General features: G+C 43.6%; 1 protein-coding gene across 12 annotated transcripts in view; it reads right to left on the bottom strand.

Moving 5' to 3' along the window:
* AFDN (afadin, adherens junction formation factor) overlaps nucleotides 1–18,102 on the bottom strand; it is a 3,286,836-nt gene that overhangs the window by 2,864,847 nt on the left and 403,887 nt on the right. For all 12 annotated transcript variants that reach the window (XM_044063225.1, XM_044063199.1, XM_044063191.1 and 9 more), the window contains exon 3: nucleotides 14,287–14,402. In XM_044063225.1, the coding sequence (XP_043919160.1) occupies nucleotides 14,287–14,402 (116 nt within the window). The remainder of the gene's footprint in view (nucleotides 1–14,286; nucleotides 14,403–18,102) is intronic.

An 18,102-nucleotide genomic window follows, 5' to 3' on the forward strand; every position in this document is an offset into this window, starting at 1 on the left:
CTCTCAAAAAGAGAAGAAAAAAGTTTTTTTAAAACTTGCGATTTATCAAAATGGTCCGAGCTAACTGGATCACCAAGATCTCTCTTGCCGCGGCAAACTAGACCTGAGGTAATTCCAGCACTGCATTGTGGGATAAGGGGCTTGGTCTTGAGCTACTGGCCATGTCGGAGCCTGAGAATAAACAGCGAGATTTAACAACTTCACATCTTAAGTTACCTACTTTCACATCTAACTTCTCTAGTGCACAGTGCAGTGTTTAGGATAAACCATTTTTTTTTTCATCTTACCTTTAAGCATCCCTGGGACTAGCACTTGCTCTAAAACCTGCTGGAAAGCACTAGGAAGCCTTAAACCGATACAGGCACTCAACTCTCCTTGTTAATAAGGAAAAATTTATCGTAGGCACTAAACAGCCTATAATTGCAAAGTACCTTGCTAAGGTAAGGGAAAGCAGCTCTTGTACTTTACAAACAAAAGCACCAAACCAGGCATGTCCAGAGAGCACCCCTGCAATACCAGGCTACAACTCTTACCACACTTTTCGGCCACCAAACTAAGACTGAAACGCTAAAGGTGGTGTCTCCATATTCACCAAGGATATTCACGCCACCAGGCTAGTTGCCCAACACAATGCATCTGAAATTCTCCAGGTGCAACTAACACTAGGTAAGACTGCAATCCAAATTGTAGCTTGCTACAGATCCCCCACCATGCCCCAAGACTCTCACTACACCTTTCTAAAAATACTGGAAAATATTAAGATACAACCAAGCACCCTGGTCATTACCAACATGGGAAATCGATGGTCCACACCTATGGTCACTCCCTCATTGGAAGCTAACCACCCTTGACATCCACATCCCTCCCCCACCACGCAATAAGGAAACCTCCGTAAATAACTTCTCCAAAGCCAACTTCATGCTACTGAAGTCAGAAGTGACAGAGTTCATGACACCCATGCAGACGGGAACTGAAAGTTCGACTGCTGAATCCTACACTACGGCACTCTGAGCAGATCCACTCGTGCATGAATCATGCCACCCCAAACAGAACTAAGACGCTCTCCTCCAACAAAAAGGAAGCCAATCTGGTGATCCCCTGCCATAAACAGACTTTACAACAAAAGGAAGAAACTGTTGCAGAAAAGAGGAAAATCCCAGGATGCAAAAAACTCCCTTACCAGCCTCAGTAAGAAGCTGAGATCCCTCATAAAATCCTCCAAAGCTAGTTACAAAAATAAAATTGCCAAAGATTCCAAAGATAACCACAAGGCATTCGATAGCCATGTCAAGAATTTAAATGACAATGCTCAGGTCTGCTCTGAGCTACAACAGAATGGCATTAAATATACTGATCCCAAAGATATTGCCAATATCTTGGCAGATCGATTCAGTGCCAACTTTATCCCCCTAAAGGGCCCATTTCAATACCAAATGATTGCCAAATTCTAGTAATAACGGCCACACAGGTTAAAAAACGCACTCTCCAAAGCTAAGAATACAGCATCCATGGGACCAGACAACATCCCGGGCTGTGTACTACATGAACTACAAAATGAACTGGCACCTCACCTAAGTGTCATGTTTAATCCTAGCCTCACCTCAGGCTTTGTACCAAATGAGTGGCGCACAGCAACATTTATCCCACTCCTCAAGAAGGGATCCACCTTGGATCCTGGGAACTACTGCCCCATCAGTCTGACGAGCCTGATCTGCAAGGCCATGGAACGTATTATCATGGAACAATGGCAACCTTCAAACACTGGACCCCACCCAGTTTGGGTTCATTAAGGGCTGATCTTGTCTCCTGAACCTGACTGACTTTGTCGAATCAGTCTACAGAGTTGTGGACGAGGATAAGGCAGTTCACACAACCTTTCTGGACCACGCCAAGGCCTTCGACACCATTCCCCCATTCTGGAATCATAGATAAACTGACTAAGCTGGGCATTAATCCCTACGTCACTCAATGGGTTGTCAACTGGCTTAGTGACAGAACCCACACTGTAAAAGTAGCCAGCTCCAAATCCAGCTCCAGACAAGTGGCAAGTGGAGTACCTCAGGGTTCAGTCCTGGGACTGCTCTTGTTTGGTATCTACTTCTCTGAAATACAGGCCAACACTAAGGGACTCTGGTTAACAAAGATCGCAGATGACTGCAAACTGGGAGTCATTATTGAATCCCCAAATTATGTGGATATTCTACAAAAGGGCCTTACAGAAACAGATGCTTGGTGCCAGAGCCATGGGCTCAAGCTCAATGCCAAGAAATATATAGGTATCCCCTTTGGGAAAAAACATGTACCTGTGAATTACCACATAGGTGGCAGTACACTAAACACCGAAGTATGATAAGAGACTTAGGGACACAGGTGGACAGTGGTCTCATCTTCGATAACCACATCACCACAACAGTCAGGAAATCCTTTTATGTGGCACACCTCATCACGAAGCGTTTGTCATCCAGAAAAAAGGAGGTCATGGTCCCACTGTACTCATCCCTCATTAGACCCATTATAGAATACAACACCCCATTTGGTATGTACCTCTCAAGGCATCTGCAACAACTGGAAAGGCCACAGAAATACCTCACTAAAAGAATTACAGGCCTAAAGCAGATGCCCTATGCTGACCATCTAAAAAAACTCCAGTTATACCCTGTCACATATCGTCTACTCAGAGGCAATCTCTGCTTAACATACAAGGCCATGTTAAACCCGGAGCTGTTGGACATGCTACACTTAAAGAAATCCCAATCCCTCAGAGCCACACGCTCCAGAGATGTAAACCTTGTCATCACAATGAACAAAACATGCTGGAGGGATAGGTTCCTGACCCAGAGACCCCCCAGACTCTGGAACAGACTGCCCATACATGTCAAGCAGAGCACCTCTTTGGCCCTCTTCAAAAGGAACCTTGACGAATGGATAGGAGATAGGAAATTCACCCCGGGGGGATCACGTCAGTCACCCTGCTAGACAGGGGTCCAGAGAAGTAAATATTGTGATAAGAAATAGCCTGGGAATTGTTATGGCTAGGCTTCTATAGGCCCTAGGGCCGATAGCCTAGTACCAACCTATGAACCTACCCAGTTTGCATATACAGTCCAAATTTAAATCCTCATATCTTACCTTCCAGTATCAACTACATGTGGAATATGAAATTTCACATTTTTTATCACGCTCTAAAATATCTGAAAACCAGAATTTTATAAGGTTGTCAGGGGACTGGTTCAACCATGTCCAGTTCCTTCAATGCCCACCTGGAAGCCAGGTCTACCAGTTTGTCTGCAGGACACATCTCTCAAGAAGTACACGGGCCAGCTCCAAAAACATAGACAAATACAGATTCCTCCCGGGAGGGCATGTCAGTGGCCCACCCCCCCCTTTCTGCCCAAATAGCTCAAGGATCTCACCATATGGGGCATCTTCAAGAAGATTTGGGTGACCCCTCCCCCTCTTCAATTTCAGCATCTTTGGTGAGGGAATCCAAGTCCACTTGCGTCCTCTTGCACTGGATGCTTTTGGTGTACTTCCTCAGTGGGATGGTCTGGAGAAGTCTCTGAAGCAGACAGCAAGTCCATGAAGTGAATTGCTTGGAAACATCAAGGGGCTGGCTTACTCAACATGACAGAAAGAGAGGAAACTAAAATCTCCATGGGTAGAGGGGTGGATCCGAGTGAGTAAAGGACACTTGCTTAATGGACTGCTACAGTACTCAAATGCCGATGCTGATACTGGTCCCAAATCAGCTCCCATAGACCCTGGAAAGGGCAAGCTCCAAGAACCCACTAGGCTCAGCTCCAAAGCAGATTCTGGAGCTAAGCTGTAGACAGCAAAAAACAAAACAAAAATAAAAAACCAAAAAAAAAAAAAAAACACAAGAGGAAGGGATAATCAGAAAGCTTTAGAGTTGACCTAGGCCCTATCCAAACATCGTCACAGAAACCTTGGCTCAGAGACTCACTGACAGATCAGAAGCACTAAGTTCACGGAGTCACAGATATTTCTCAGAGTCTAAGAGGTCCAGTCTTTCAGTTCCAATACAGACATTCCATGGGGTACACTAGGATAGAATGGTCCCGAATCAGAAGGTTAGTCTGGGGAAGGAATTACAATCAGTGAAGAGGAAGGAAAGAATCCCAACCCTTTAAAAGAAGTCTGCACTAGGAGAACCCCCAGCTGAATCAGTCTCTTCAAAATCATCCTCATCATTCAGTCGAAGTCACCCTCAAACAGCCTTCTGGAGGGCAACACTGGTCTCAGAAACAAAGCCATGGACAGTGGCCTTTTACACCCTCTGAAAAGACCTTTCCTTCAAAAAGGTGACCTAAGCTTACCCAGCTTGTTCTGCAGATAACCTGGGCCAGGAAACAGTGGGATAGGAGACCTAAACCTCACAGGCTCCAGAGCAAAGGATATATATGATGGCTTCAAAACTTTTGTAGCAGGTTAAGATGAACCTGATCTTTCTGGAGAACACTTCCTGGAGGATTCTCTTTCCCCTTCTCCCATTTCTTGTCTTTTTCTTTATACTTAGACATCTACCCTTTGTTCTTTTTTTTTTTTTTTTATGAAGGGGAAGATGAAGACTGACATGGAAGAATTTCTCCAACTGTGGCAGGGAGAAGCCCCTTAAGTAAGAGTTTGGAGCACCTGTCACTTAAATCTCTGGTCTCAAAAGCAGCACAGGCTAAGCAGTCCTCCTCCAGGTGCAAAGCTCCTGAACAATAAACTATTTAGAATGGGCATCTTGAGGAGGGTTTTATGTCCAAAAGCAACATTTCTTAAACCTAGATGGTTTACCTCACATCCTGGATAACTACAAAAAAATCTAGAAAAGCAATGAAGAAATAGTAATAAAAAAAATCATTTACCTGTACCTAAACCTTCCACAACCACTAAGTCAATAGATCCAGGTCTGTAGCTTATGAGTGGCTTACAAGGTATGAGGTAAAACAGTGTTATGGGTAAGAGGAGGAGCCTGAGCCACTGATCAAAAAGTATGGAAAGTGGCCAAAGTCTGATCCAAAGATCAATCAGTTGAGGATGAGTGGAACAGACAAAATCAGATTATTTACACTTTGCAGCCTAACAACAATTTCACTCATATCCATCTGCTGACTGCTAAGACAAATCAATTCCCTGAAATGAAAGATTCCTCCTCCTCTCAGGTGCCTTTACAAATATCCTGGGAGGAAGGGAGAGGGAATTTGTTTTAGAACTCTAGTCACTACTGCCCACCCCAGAATCTGCCGCCTCTCAGATTCTTTTGTTTCCACAGGCCCTCCTCTGTTTAAAATTGATCAGTCTTTGAATGCTTTCTGTCAAATGGCCATTTTGTGGATTAGTTACTGATTTATTCTGATAGTTTGGGTGGGGGTTGTTAAAGTTGCTTAACCAAATCCATCCTCTTCCTTTTCTCCTTCAGATTTTAGAAAATTTCCTTGGAAAGGGCAAAAACATTTTACAGTAACTGTCCAACAACTTCCTGGCAGTGGCTGAATCTTAAGCCAAGCATGCTTACTCAAACTTGTGAATGCACATCTATGTGCACCTGTGGCATCACAGTCACACTTATTGGCATGCTTCCCAACTTTGGAGGTCATGTGTCTGAAAATATCCCACTGATAGCTTTCCATATGGATCTCACAATTCAAATCTCTGAAGACTGAGTAAAAAGCACTGCAAAAGTTTCTGTTCTTAATGGTTTAACTTCTTACTTTACTTACCAGTGGCTACTGTGATCAGACAGGAGGCCAGCATCTGGCCTGCCGATCTTGCTTTTATCAAGAGAGACTATTTGTTGGGAACAGTTACCTGGATTCTGTTGTTTGCCTCTGAAGGCGCTAGGACAGATGGATACACAATTACATTAGATAGTGGAATTGAGCAACTCACAGGACTAGACATCCTTAGGCTTCACAGCAGGACACTTGGGGACACTAAGACCCTACATCACCTATCCACAACCATTTTAGGTATATAATTTTGCCATATCCATTTGCCTTCTTTTGAACAATATTTACTGCTTACGGATGCCAGCAGAGACTTCTTTATACCAATGTTGCAAGCTTTTTGTGCTTCAGGAAGGTCCTACGGTTTTTGGCCCAAAAGAACAGACTTTTCTTGTTAATAGGGGGACACTGTCTACAACAGATGTTGTGGGTCACCCCCAAGAAAAATAACCACTGCAAATTGCAGTCCTTTGGCAAAATATTTGTAATACTTTTCTGGGGATGTCCTGCACCACAAAATTACCAACTAATTTGTAATTCAAAAATCCAAAATGAGGACTCAAAGATGTAAACCATAAGCCACTCTACTGTAAGAGATCTGTTCCCAAATTGGGTGCTTATTGTTCTTCAGAAGTCACCTTGAAAGGAGTGGTGAACCTCTGACAGACTGCTTCTTCTGGCAATGAAAACATCACAGACTGCTTCAGACACAACAGGGGCACAGGACAAGACAATGCAAATAATCATAGGAGCCATAAGGCATCTAACCACATACACTTTTAAGTAAACACACGTAAAAGTTCAACATCGGACCAACGTCCTGTGAAAAGTACAGTTTTGTACCTACCATAAATGTAGATGCTCGAGTGTACACCCTGCTGCAGTCATCACACTTGGGTTATCCTGTCGTCAGGCGGTCCCGCAGTCGGCCGGAATTCCAAAGTCTTGGTCCGGCGTCGGTTGCTGTCGCTTCTTCCCTGACGTCAGTGCGCCAGGGGTATATATATTGTAACCAACGCCATTTTCTTCAGTTTTTCTTGCCCCAGATGTCAGGTGCCCCCAAAAAGGTGGTCAGTAATTAGTACCAAAATGAGTAAATTTTGCACAAACACAAAATCCCTCCAGCTATAAGCAAATACGTCAGGAAGGTATTGTAGAGATTTTAGCCAGTTAGTTCAGAGGGGATGGAAGGAGGGTAACCTGGACTGCAGCAGGGTGTACACACTCGAACATCTACATTTATGGTAGGTACAAAACTGTACTATGTTCATCGTGTTACCCTGCTGCAGTCATCACACTTGGGTTGAATCCCAAAGCTAAGGATGGGTGGAGGAATCATAGAGGGTTGGAGGAGGCTATAAGGCCCTGCAGAACTGCAGTGGCGAAGCCTGCCCTAGTCTTAGAGTAAAGTGGTAAGTGATAGTGTTTGGTAAAGGTGTGTACTGAACTCCAAGTTGCAGCTTCCAAAATCTCCTTGGTTGGAACCCCCCTGAGAAAATCTGTAGATGTAGCTGTTGCCCTGGTAGAGTGGGGCCTAATGGTAGCAGGAACTGGTTTTCCATGATGGGTATAGCAGAAACGTATGCAATGTCCTATCCATTTGGACATGGTTTGTTTTGAAATAGCCTTCCCTTGTGAAGCTGTAGCATAGGATACAAAGAGCTGGTCAGATTTTCTGAAAGCCTTAGTTTTGTCCAAGTAGTAACGAAGTTGCCTGTGAATGTCCAAGGAATGCAGGAGTCTCCCACCTTTGTTCTGTGGATTTGGGACGAAGGTGGGTAAGTGGATGGTTTGATTTAAAGCCACACTGGAAACCACCTTAGGCATAAAGGAAGGATTAGTTTGTAGAGAAACTCTGTCTTGATGAAAAATGAGGAAAGGTTCCACTGCCATTAGTGCCTACAGCTCTGAGACTCTTCTAGCTGAAGTTATTGCTAGCAGCAGGGCAGTCTTCCATGATAGGAAATGAAGATCTGCAGAGAAAGCTGGTTCAAAGGGAGGTAGCGTTAGTTTTTCCAGAACAAAATTGAGGTCCCATGTTGGTGTAGGTGCTCTCCTGGGGGGCCTAATGTTTTTTGCCCCTCTGAGGAACTGCCTTAGAAGTGGATGCGAAAATAAGGGTGGATCTGTGTTGTAGTGGGCTGAAATAGCTGATGCATGGATTTTAATGGAGGAGAAGGAAAGTCCTTTGTGCAACATCTCAGTTAAGTACTGTAGAATGTGAGGCATGTGAGGCCGAAATGTGTCTTGGCCTTTAGCTTGGTTCCAGGCACAAAAACCTTTTCCATTTGTCTGAATAAGCCTTCCTGGTGCTTGGTCTCCTAGCTTCCAGAATAACATCCATAACTGCTTGGGAAAGAGGAGCTGGCTGGATGCTTAGGTGATTTGCCATGCAGCCAGATTTAAGGTTTTGAGTTGGCTGTGAAGAATCCGATTGTTTTGTTGTGTGAGCAAATGGGTAATTTGTGGTAAGATCCAAGATGGGCCGTGGGCCATATTTCTCAATAGTGGGTACCAATGCTGGCGTGGTCAGTGTGGGGCTATGAGAATCAGTCGTGGTCTCTCCTTTTTGACTTTCAGAAGCACCTTTGTGAGGAGAGGCAATGGAGGGAAGGCATATGCTGTCAGGTTTTTCCAACTGAAAGAGTGCGTCTACTTTCCAAGCTTGATGGTGAAGTGTCCTTGTACAAAATTTTGTTATTTGATAGTTTTGAGGGCTGGCAAACAGGTCTATGTCTGGAAGGTTCCATTTTTGAGTTATCATTGTAAATACTTGTGGATCTAGTTTCCACTCGTGGGGATCCATGATGTTTCTGCTGAGGTCGTCTGCCAATGTATTCTTCTGTCCTGGCAGGAATTGAGCTTGTAACTGAACTTGGTAAGCCAGAGCTGTGTTCCATAAGATCATTGCTTGCCTGCATAGAGGGTAGGAGTGAGTACCCCCTTGTTTGTTTATGTACCACATTACTGTGGTGTTGTCCGTCTTTATTGTAAGTTGTCCTGGATGTAATAGATTCTTGAAGGCTGTCAGAGCTTTCTGTTCAGCTAGCATCTCTTTTTGATTGATGTGCAGATTTCTTTGATCTGCAGTCCATATGCCTTGAACATGTCTTGCCATGTGTGCCCCCCAGGCGTAGTCTGATGCATCTGTGGTGATAGTTTGCCTGGCTGGGGGCAAGGTGGAAGGCTGACCCTTGTTGAGGTGACATGCCTGTGACCACCATAGAAACTCCTGTTGTAGGCAGGGAATGAGAGATATGATTGTGTCCAAGCTGTGGCTGTGTTGAGACCATACGCTTTTTAGGTACCACTGTAATTTCCTCATATGCAGCTTTGCAAATGGTATTAGTAGTATGCAAGATGCCATGAAGCCCAAAGCCTACAAAATTTTTCTTGCAGTTAATTGGGTCTTTGTTGCCATTGTTTTGAAATATTGAGTCAGCTGTAGTTGCTTGTCTGGCGTCAGATAAGCCTTCTGGGCCGTTGCGTTCAAGCTGGCACCCAGGAATGTCATATTTTGTGAGGGTACTAGTTTTGACTTTTCGTTTACTGTGTACCCCAGGCAGTTTAGTAGATGTTTTACAAAAGCCAGATGATGCAAGAGAATGTCCTTGCTTTCTGCTTGGATGAGGCAGTCGTCCAGGTATGGGTATATTTGAATTCCTCTTTGTCTGCAGTATGCAATTATTGGTGCCAGGCATTTTGTGAAGACTCTGGGCGCAGTAGATAAGCCAAAGGGCAGTGCAGAGAATTGGTAAAGGGTTGAACCTGCAATGAAACGGAGGTATCTTCTGCAACTTTGTCTGATAGGGACATGCAGGTATGCCTCCTTGAGGTCCAACGTTACTGGCCATGCCTCCTTGCCCAACATGGGAAGAAGCTGCTGTAGTGTTAGCATCTTGAATTTGGGTACTTGTAAGAATGTGTTTAAAATGGAAAGGTCCAGAATAGGTCTCCAGGCATTGTCCTTTCTGGGCACTAGAAAAAGTCTTGAGTAAAATCCTTGACCTTGCTCTCGAGTAGGTACCAGTTGAATGGCTCTCATGTCCATGAGAGCTGTAATTTGCTTTTGTGCCTCTGCCCATTGATTTTGTGGCAGGTTTGGCATTCTTTTCATTGGCAAGGTGTGGAAATGGAATCTGTATCCTCGTAAAATTATGTCTAGGTCCTTTGTGACAATGTGCCAGTTATCTGAAAAAAGTGCGAGTTTTCCTCCCAAGGGGGCTGCCAAGAGAGAGTTGCTTGGCCGGATGAGGTGCAAGTCATTGAGTTTGCCTTCTGGTAGATTGGGACCTGTCTTCTCCTCCCTTCTGTGTTGTAGTGCCCCATTGGTGAGGTTTGTAATGGGCTTGCGGTTGTCCTCTGCCTCTTGGGCATCTGTATTTACCCCTCTGTGGTCTGTCAGTAGCTGGAAAGGACCAATTTTTTGTTGGCCAGTTTCTGCTGAAGCGAGGGGGCTGTACCTGTAGGAAATCTTTGACTGTCTGCATAGATTTCGCCTTATCCTTCATTTTCTTTAAGACTTCTTCTGCTTTAACTCCAAAAAGAACAGCCTGCTGTAAGGGTGCATCTAGAAGTTTTGCTTTAACATGATCAGCCAGAGTTTGTTCCTTTAACCAAGCATGCCTATGTATAGCAGACCCAGTGACAGCTGCTCTGCAGGAGGCCAACGGAGAATCAAACCCACATTGTAAGGTGTGTTTGCCCACCTGTTCAGCTGCATGCAACAGATCCTGCATTTCTTTCAATTCAGACTGTTGAGGGAGAGTGGTGATTCTTTGCTTTAACTGAGAGATTAGAAATTGCTGATACTTAAGCATGTGAAATTGGCAATTTAATGCCCTCATAGCTAGAGTGGCTGAGGTGTAAAGCTTTTTCCCCCACCTGTCTAACGCTCTGGAATCCCTTTCAGTGGGTACAGAATTTTTAGCCATAGAAGCCTTAGCCCCTTTGGGACCCTGGGAGATTGTCTCTGGGTCAGCAACAGGACTTTTGTATAGAAATTTGTGGGAATCAAGCACTCTATAGTATCTGTCAGGCTTGGCCGGAGCAGGAGGTAGAGAGTCTGGGTTCAAACTGCATTCTAAGTAAACATCATCCACAATGTCTAACACGAGTGGGATGGCAAGTGTTCTGTGCTGGGGGAGTAAAAGAAACTCTCTGAGCCTTCCCTTCGCGTCAGAGTAGTCCTGACCTTCCCAGTGGAAATGTTCCCTCATAGTGTGTAAAGTTTCCCCAAAGGAGTAGTCTTCAGGAGGAGAAGCTGAGGGAATGGAATCCTCAGCATCAGAATCTTCATAAGGGGAGAAGGAGTAATCTTGGTCTTCAGAGGAGGCTGGAGAGATGGACACTTGTTCAGAGGATGCATAATCTTCCTCTTGTCTAGGCCTTTTGTCAGGAGGAGGCTGGGAATCCCTGATTAAAGAGATCAAATCTTCAGCCATTTTGAGCATCTGTTTCTTAGGCATGGGGCCTTGAACAGGGGACTGAAGTGCAGTCCTTTTAGATTTAATAGGAGTCTTCGTCTTAGGATACGTTTCAATGGTGAGCGTAGTCGGTCTGAAAACGGCTTCAGAAAACGATGGCGTTTCTGCAGCACCATCTTTATCAGCAATGTCGTCGGTAGGGCCAGAACAAAATGGTTGCGTCGGCCTGGTACATTCCGCCAAAAGTTCCGAAGCGGTCTCGGGTTCCAGATCTGCGGTAGTCAGGGGTTGCGTTGGAGCCTCACTGAGGACCGGACCAGCCGAGGCCTCGGAATCTGGCTTAGGCCTGGGCTGTCTGTCCTTATCCTTGCGTTTTTTGTGCACACCGGTAGTCGGTTGCTCCGACGGCATACTGTAATTAAATTTTCTACCGAAGTAGTGTCGTGCAAGATCAAAGCGTCTTTTAATAGTACGTTTATTAAACCTAGCACAAAAATGACAACTAGTGACGTCGTGGTCTGGGCCTAGGCAAGGTATGCAATAAGAATGAAAATCCTTATGAGGTATTTGCTTCCCACAAGAAATACAATTGTTAACTTTTTCTGACATCGGTCTGAGGCAAGAAAAGTTTCCCCAACGGGGTACTTAGCTTTATAGAAGACTTTGGTCTGAAATTCGAATTCGAAAATCTCAGGAGTCGGCCGACCGGCACTTGCGAACTGCTGCTGCTTCGGGCACCGCGCGGCAAGAAAGACTGAAGAAAATGGCGTCTGTTACAATATATATACCCCTGGCGCACTGACGTCAGGGAAGAAGCGACAGCAACCGACGCCGGACCAAGATTTTGGAATTCTGGCCGACTGCGGGACTGCCTGACGACAGGATAACCCAAGTGTGATGACTGCAGCAGGGTAACACGATGAACATCAGAAAAGATAACCAAACCCAAGAATACATCCAAACAGCTGTGAAGTCAGACTGAAAGAGGAGGCATCTACCTGCAGTTATTTCCCTTAATTTCCATGGGAAAAGGATTCTGCTATAGCAGTAATCCCTGCAATGAACACCTATGGTTTAAACTTGTTGAAACTTGCTCTTGTGAATTTCTGACTTAGGATCACAATAAAGGAGTAGAAATGTTGATTAACAGGGTCATGATCAATGCAAAAAAAAAAAAAAAAACACAGGATACTTAACCCTTTCTGCAACTATCCCATTTAACATTGTGAAATCGTAGTCATATCTTTTTATGTCAGGATTAATATGCTAATTTACAAAACACAAGTAAAAATTACTTCACTGATTTTCTAATAAGAGAAATAAACACCACTCTGACTCTTGACAAGCCAATTATGAAAGTGACAGAATGATTACTTATAAGTACTATGAGGGGATTCTGCAGAAAACTCAAAAACTCAGCCATCACACAGCAAAAAAAGAAATGATTTTAAAGCAAAAAAAAAAAAAAAAAAAAAAGCTATGCTGTGTTAAATACTGGTGCAAAGAAGTAGAAGAGAACCAATAAGACTGTCAACATTTTTACAGTCTTATTGCATTTTGTCATTAATTCAGGAAAGTGCTACACAACTACCCCACTCTGTTTTAGTTTAAACTGATTTCCATTTGTTGGATTTACTCAATACTTATTCTGCCTTCTTCACATGTAAATAGAAAATGTGCAGTTCATTTTGTTATCCACACAGTTGGCAGATTATCATATTCAGTATTAGAAAAAAATCGACCAGGATTCCATTCTAAAGTGAAATATAGCTAAACAGATTTTTTCCTATCCCAAAGCACAAGTTGTGTCGTTCGGCTTTTCCCAGTTAGGGGTCGCCACAGCGGAACTCCGGTCCGCTAATGATTGGCAGTAGATTTTTACGTGCCGAGTTGCCAGCTCTGACGCACAACCTTCAACGAAGGCACACCCATTCACACACGTCTCCACAGAGAAGACGCTCTAGCTGAGAATTTAACAGGACAACGTCTTACTGTGAATTGACAACGCTACCGCAGCACCACCACCACAGATATCCCAAAGCACAAGTAATATTCAGAAATTTTGCTGCCATTTACACAAGTCATTTACGGTCTCTGGTGACCACTAAAGTCTATGTTAACAAACAGAAGACTTGTCATGTTACTTGATTGTGGTATTGCTTTAGCCAAAAAATTCATTACATGCATTTGCAGGAATACACAGGGGAGAACCTCAGTGAAGAAAAAACACAGGCAACATGAATTTTCCCTTTATTTTAACATGGTAACAAACAGTTTAGGTAGCTACCATTTGTATGCAGATGCAGAGGTAATACAGTAAAAGCACATATTAATCTTGCTTCTTCAGCTTACAAGGAGCTAGGCATATCCTTTTTACATAAAACAGCTGTCAGTCATTAAAGGCAGAAGACCATGCATTGTGTGTTTATTGATAAAGATAACATTAATTTTCCGAGACCAAAAACTAAACAAAATAGATGCACTGCTCAACAACTAGCCATACATTCCACCTTTTACTTCAACACAGGGTGATGCCACTGTTTTTATAAACAAAATGTTAAAATCCCAGTATTGTATTTATTACTGGAGTAACTGAACTGCTCATACTTGTATAGAAAGTACAATGGATAAAGTTGAATGGATAGCAATAAGCCTGTTGTACTAACTGATGTGGTATTGGGAGAGTTGCCAACGTAGATTCTGACCTTGTTATTGCATATCTTTTAGAAGTGAAATCCTGTTTGCATAAATGTCATCCTGCTACTGATGAAATCAAAGTATTGTGCTTGCACCCAGTACGTAGTTTTGAGCAGTGATCTCAATGTGAAGCATGTTGCAGAAGGTAAGTTTGTGCACTGCCCAATTAACTAAGTCAAGGTTGAAGCCTCTACCTTGCATCATATTCACAGTGTATAACCCCCCCCCCCCCCCGGAATAAACAAGACAGGAAAACTGCTGATCATTCCAAGCCACACCACTTTCTTCTCAACCATTTAGTTAACAAAAACAAAGGTAATTCAGAAGCTGGTTCTGTGACTCAGACAATTGTAATGCACTATCCATCTACTAAGAGAAAGTGTTACATCCCAATAAAACTATTCCTTTGCTAATTGTAAAGATCTTACCTTTGGTGGAATTACATCATTTTCATTTTTCAGTACAAATCTTCCTTCCCTATCATCTTTGTTCCAGTTTAATTGAACCACGAGAGGCTTTTCTTCTGGATCCAGTTTTCGTTCTTCTGCAATTTAAACAAAGTTCAGTTAATTACTTTCACAAAGCACAGTATGAAATGGCAATAAGGCAACTGCCACCACAGTAACCTGGAAATATTTTCCATGCATCAAGCATTCTTGAACAAAAGATACTTGAAGAAAAAATTGGTTGCCCACATTAAACTGCCTGTAAGTTTGTGAAAGTCTAAGAGACAGATGCACTTTGAAACAGTATTCCAGGGCTACCTTTAAAATATACCAAAACAAAAATTACTGTCCAACACATTACTGATACATTATCAATGCCTTGAAGCACTATGATCTGGAGTTCAGGCCCAATTCTGCCTAGCGTATGCAATGCTCCAACAGTTTTTCTCTGCTACATCACTATGAATTCTCTTCATGTTCATGTGGTAACTTAAGTCCATTACAGTAAAAATGGCCTACGACTCTGTTGGGTTGGGGGCACTAGGTTCTTTTCAGAAGGCTCTTTGTAAACAGCTGTGGCTAGAAAAATGTAGTAATCCAATGGCACCTACTCCAGTGTTGCCAGTCCTTGGGAGGCCAAAGAATTCTTTATTGGCTTTCTTATGATGGACTCTACACATCAGGCTTTCACCTAACCTTCAGCAGTACCAAATAAATAATTTGGTCTGGGGGAACAACCACAGACATGCAAAACATCCTCTAGGAGGCTTTCTGAGAGACTGGTTCAATGGGCAAAAGACCGCTTTGATGATTCAACTTTTGGATATCTTCAAAGTTACAGTCCTCAGAAGGGGAAGTGTGAGAGGCCTCTTCTTCATAGGTAGGTACTAGGCTATCGGCCCAAGGGCCTACGTAAGCCTAGCCAGCAAGGTACCATAGCTTACGCCACCCAAGAAAGTTATTTCCCTGTGCCACTGTCCAGCAGAGACACAGAAGTGATCCCCAGGGCGTACTTCCTATTTCCCATCCACTCATCAAGATTTTTCTTGAAGAGTGCTAATGAAGAACTTTGCTTGACATAGATGGGTAGCTTGTTCCAGAGTATAGGAAGTCTCTGGGACAGGAATCTATCCCTCCAGCGTGTCCTGTTTATTGTAGTGACAAGGTTTAGGTCCCTAGAGCGTGTAGCTTGGAGGGATTGGGATTTCTTTAGGTGTAGCATGTCCAACAGCTCTGAGTTTGACATAGCTTTATATGTTAGGCAGAGATCACCTCGGAGTAGGCGATATGCTACGGAGTAAAGCTGGAGTTTTTTGAGGCGGTCAGTGTAGGGCATTTGTTTGAGGCCAGTAATCCTCTTTGTGAGGTACTTCTGTGGCCTTTCCAGCTGTTGCAGATGTCTTGTGAGGTACATTCCAAAAGGGGCGTTGGACTCTATAATGGGTCTAATGAGTGACGAGTAGAGGGAAACAATTACCTCTTTTTTCCTGGATGAGAACCCTTTTATGAATAGGAACCCTGAGTGAGTCCAAGTGCTTCCTTTTACATTCCCTCTTCTTAGGCAAATAGGGAGATTTTGACCCAGTCAGAAGAAGAGTACTCAAGACAGGATGCGGGTCCTATCTTTACAGCACCTTTTCGCTCCCGTGTTTCTTTGAGGGGACAGATCATAGAATCAAAATCAAAATTTCAAACTGGTGGATGTTGATGGGTAGTGCTCTTCCCATCCCTGGCTCCTCTTGGAATCATCCAAAGTAAATCATTCTGCATCTACTCCTGTCAAACTGTCTGGGCTGACACCAAGGAATGTGGCACCAGGAAGTTGAATCTGAAGGACTCAGTACTGACAAGGTCAGTGCCAAAGGGACTCCTTCTGCTGAAGCCACATAAACAACAAAGAATGCTTCAGTGCTGAGATCTCGAATGTCTATGTGGCCAAAACAGAAAATAGGGTGGAGGGAGATCAGCATCAACATCAGTACTGACCAGTCAGAACTGAGTGCCTTGAGCCTGGCGATGCTCAGTGTTAATGTCAATAACGCAGCTTATTATGATGGCACCAGCTCAGTTATCAAAAGCACTGCTCACCAAGGAGTCACTGACTGGAGGACTGGCTCTGATGTACATGGGGCCATAACTGGACTCAGGAAAGAACAGAAGTGGTGAAAAGACTGCCCTCTCTTGCTACACTAAAGACGGAGGGGGAAGTCGGGAAACAGTTCAATTCGAGTTTTTACAAGCAGCATTGTAATCTTGTACAAACCAACTCAAACATGGACTGCAGAGAAACCTACAGAGCCTAACAGAAGGCACAGAAGGACGCCTCGAATCAAGATATAGACTGACTTCACAAACTGAAGAAAATTTGCCATCTCTCCATTTAAGGTGACCTGGAACTACAGAAACTTAATAGAGATACACCAGAATAGCTAAAGAATCCTGTCTCAGAATTGGTAGAGATGAGTTCTGAAGGAGGAAGGGGAAAATGTCCAACCCAGGAACCTTGGAAGGAAAGACAGGAGGAAAGGAATCCTTATCCTACTTTAAGGAGACTGAGTCAAAAGGTAGAACACTCAAGTATCTATTTGCTTTTTTTTTTTTTTTTTTTTTTTTTTTTTTTTAACTTTCTTGTAATGTTTCAGAATCAAAACTCTGGGATATGTTGTAAAAGAAATCAAGAGGTTTCACCCCAGGTACACTAGGGAATTGGTGCAAAAAAGCATACACAGCAAAGACTGCATTATGTTAAATACTAACAAAACCCAGAAAGCTAGAAGCTTTAAGACACTAAAAACTGAAGTAATTAAATAAAACAAACTTTCACAGCAACAAAACGGCAGAGGAAAGTACAGTTGTGTACACTTACCATAATTGTAGATGTTAGAGTGTATTCACTGTTGCAGTCATCAACTTTGGGTTATCCCTGCCAGGGTAGCCCTCGGCCGGCCCGAATACCAGAGGCTAAGCATTTCTGCGTCAGTTGCTGCCGCTTCAGGACTGACGTCAGGTCGTCAGTAGTATAAAGTAAGGCAGCTGACACCATTACATCAGTTTTTCTTCCCCTAACTTGTCAGGAGCCCCCAAGTAGGTGTCAGGTTCCGGTGGAAGAACTCCACCAGCAGAAAGTAAATACCAATATGTCCCTTGTAAGGAAAGAGAAGAAAAAAAAGGGGGATGGAGGGAGGGAAAAGTACAGTTTTGTACCTACCATAAATGTAGATGTTCGAGTGCTAATACAGCTGCAGTAATCACAGATGGGTTTTCAGCCGTCAGGCGGTCCCTCGGTCGGCCGAATTCCAAAGTCTTGGTCCAGCGTCGGTTGTCGGTAAACACTCTTCTGACGTCAGTAAGGCCAGAGTATATAAGACACAGCCGACGCCATGTTCTTCAGTCTTTCTTGCCCCAGATGTCAGGTGCCCCCAAAAGGAAGGCAATACATAAATAAGGCTTATCTACATATGCAAGCAATGCAATGTAATGCAAAATCAGTGTAAGCAAGCAAATAAAACATAGCAGGATAACCCAGTCAGGTGGTATGAAGAGGTTGTTAGGCCCCATGCCTTTACCAAGTGGGGAAGGAGGGAGGGAAACCTGTACTGCAGCTGTATTAGCACTCGAACATCTACATTTATGGTAGGTACAAAACTGTACTATGTTCATCGTGCATACAGCTGCAGTAATCACAGATGGGTAGAGTCCCAAAGCTATGCATAGGGTGGTAGGTTCTATGAGGAACTGGGTTGAGCCAGAATGCCCTGCAAAACAGCAGTGGCAAAGCCTGCTCTTGTTCTGGAATAT

Source organism: Protopterus annectens, chromosome 1.part0, assembly GCF_019279795.1.
Source record: "Protopterus annectens isolate FY-2018-M chromosome 1.part0, PAN1.0, whole genome shotgun sequence".
Classification (NCBI taxonomy): Eukaryota; Metazoa; Chordata; order Ceratodontiformes; family Protopteridae; genus Protopterus; species Protopterus annectens.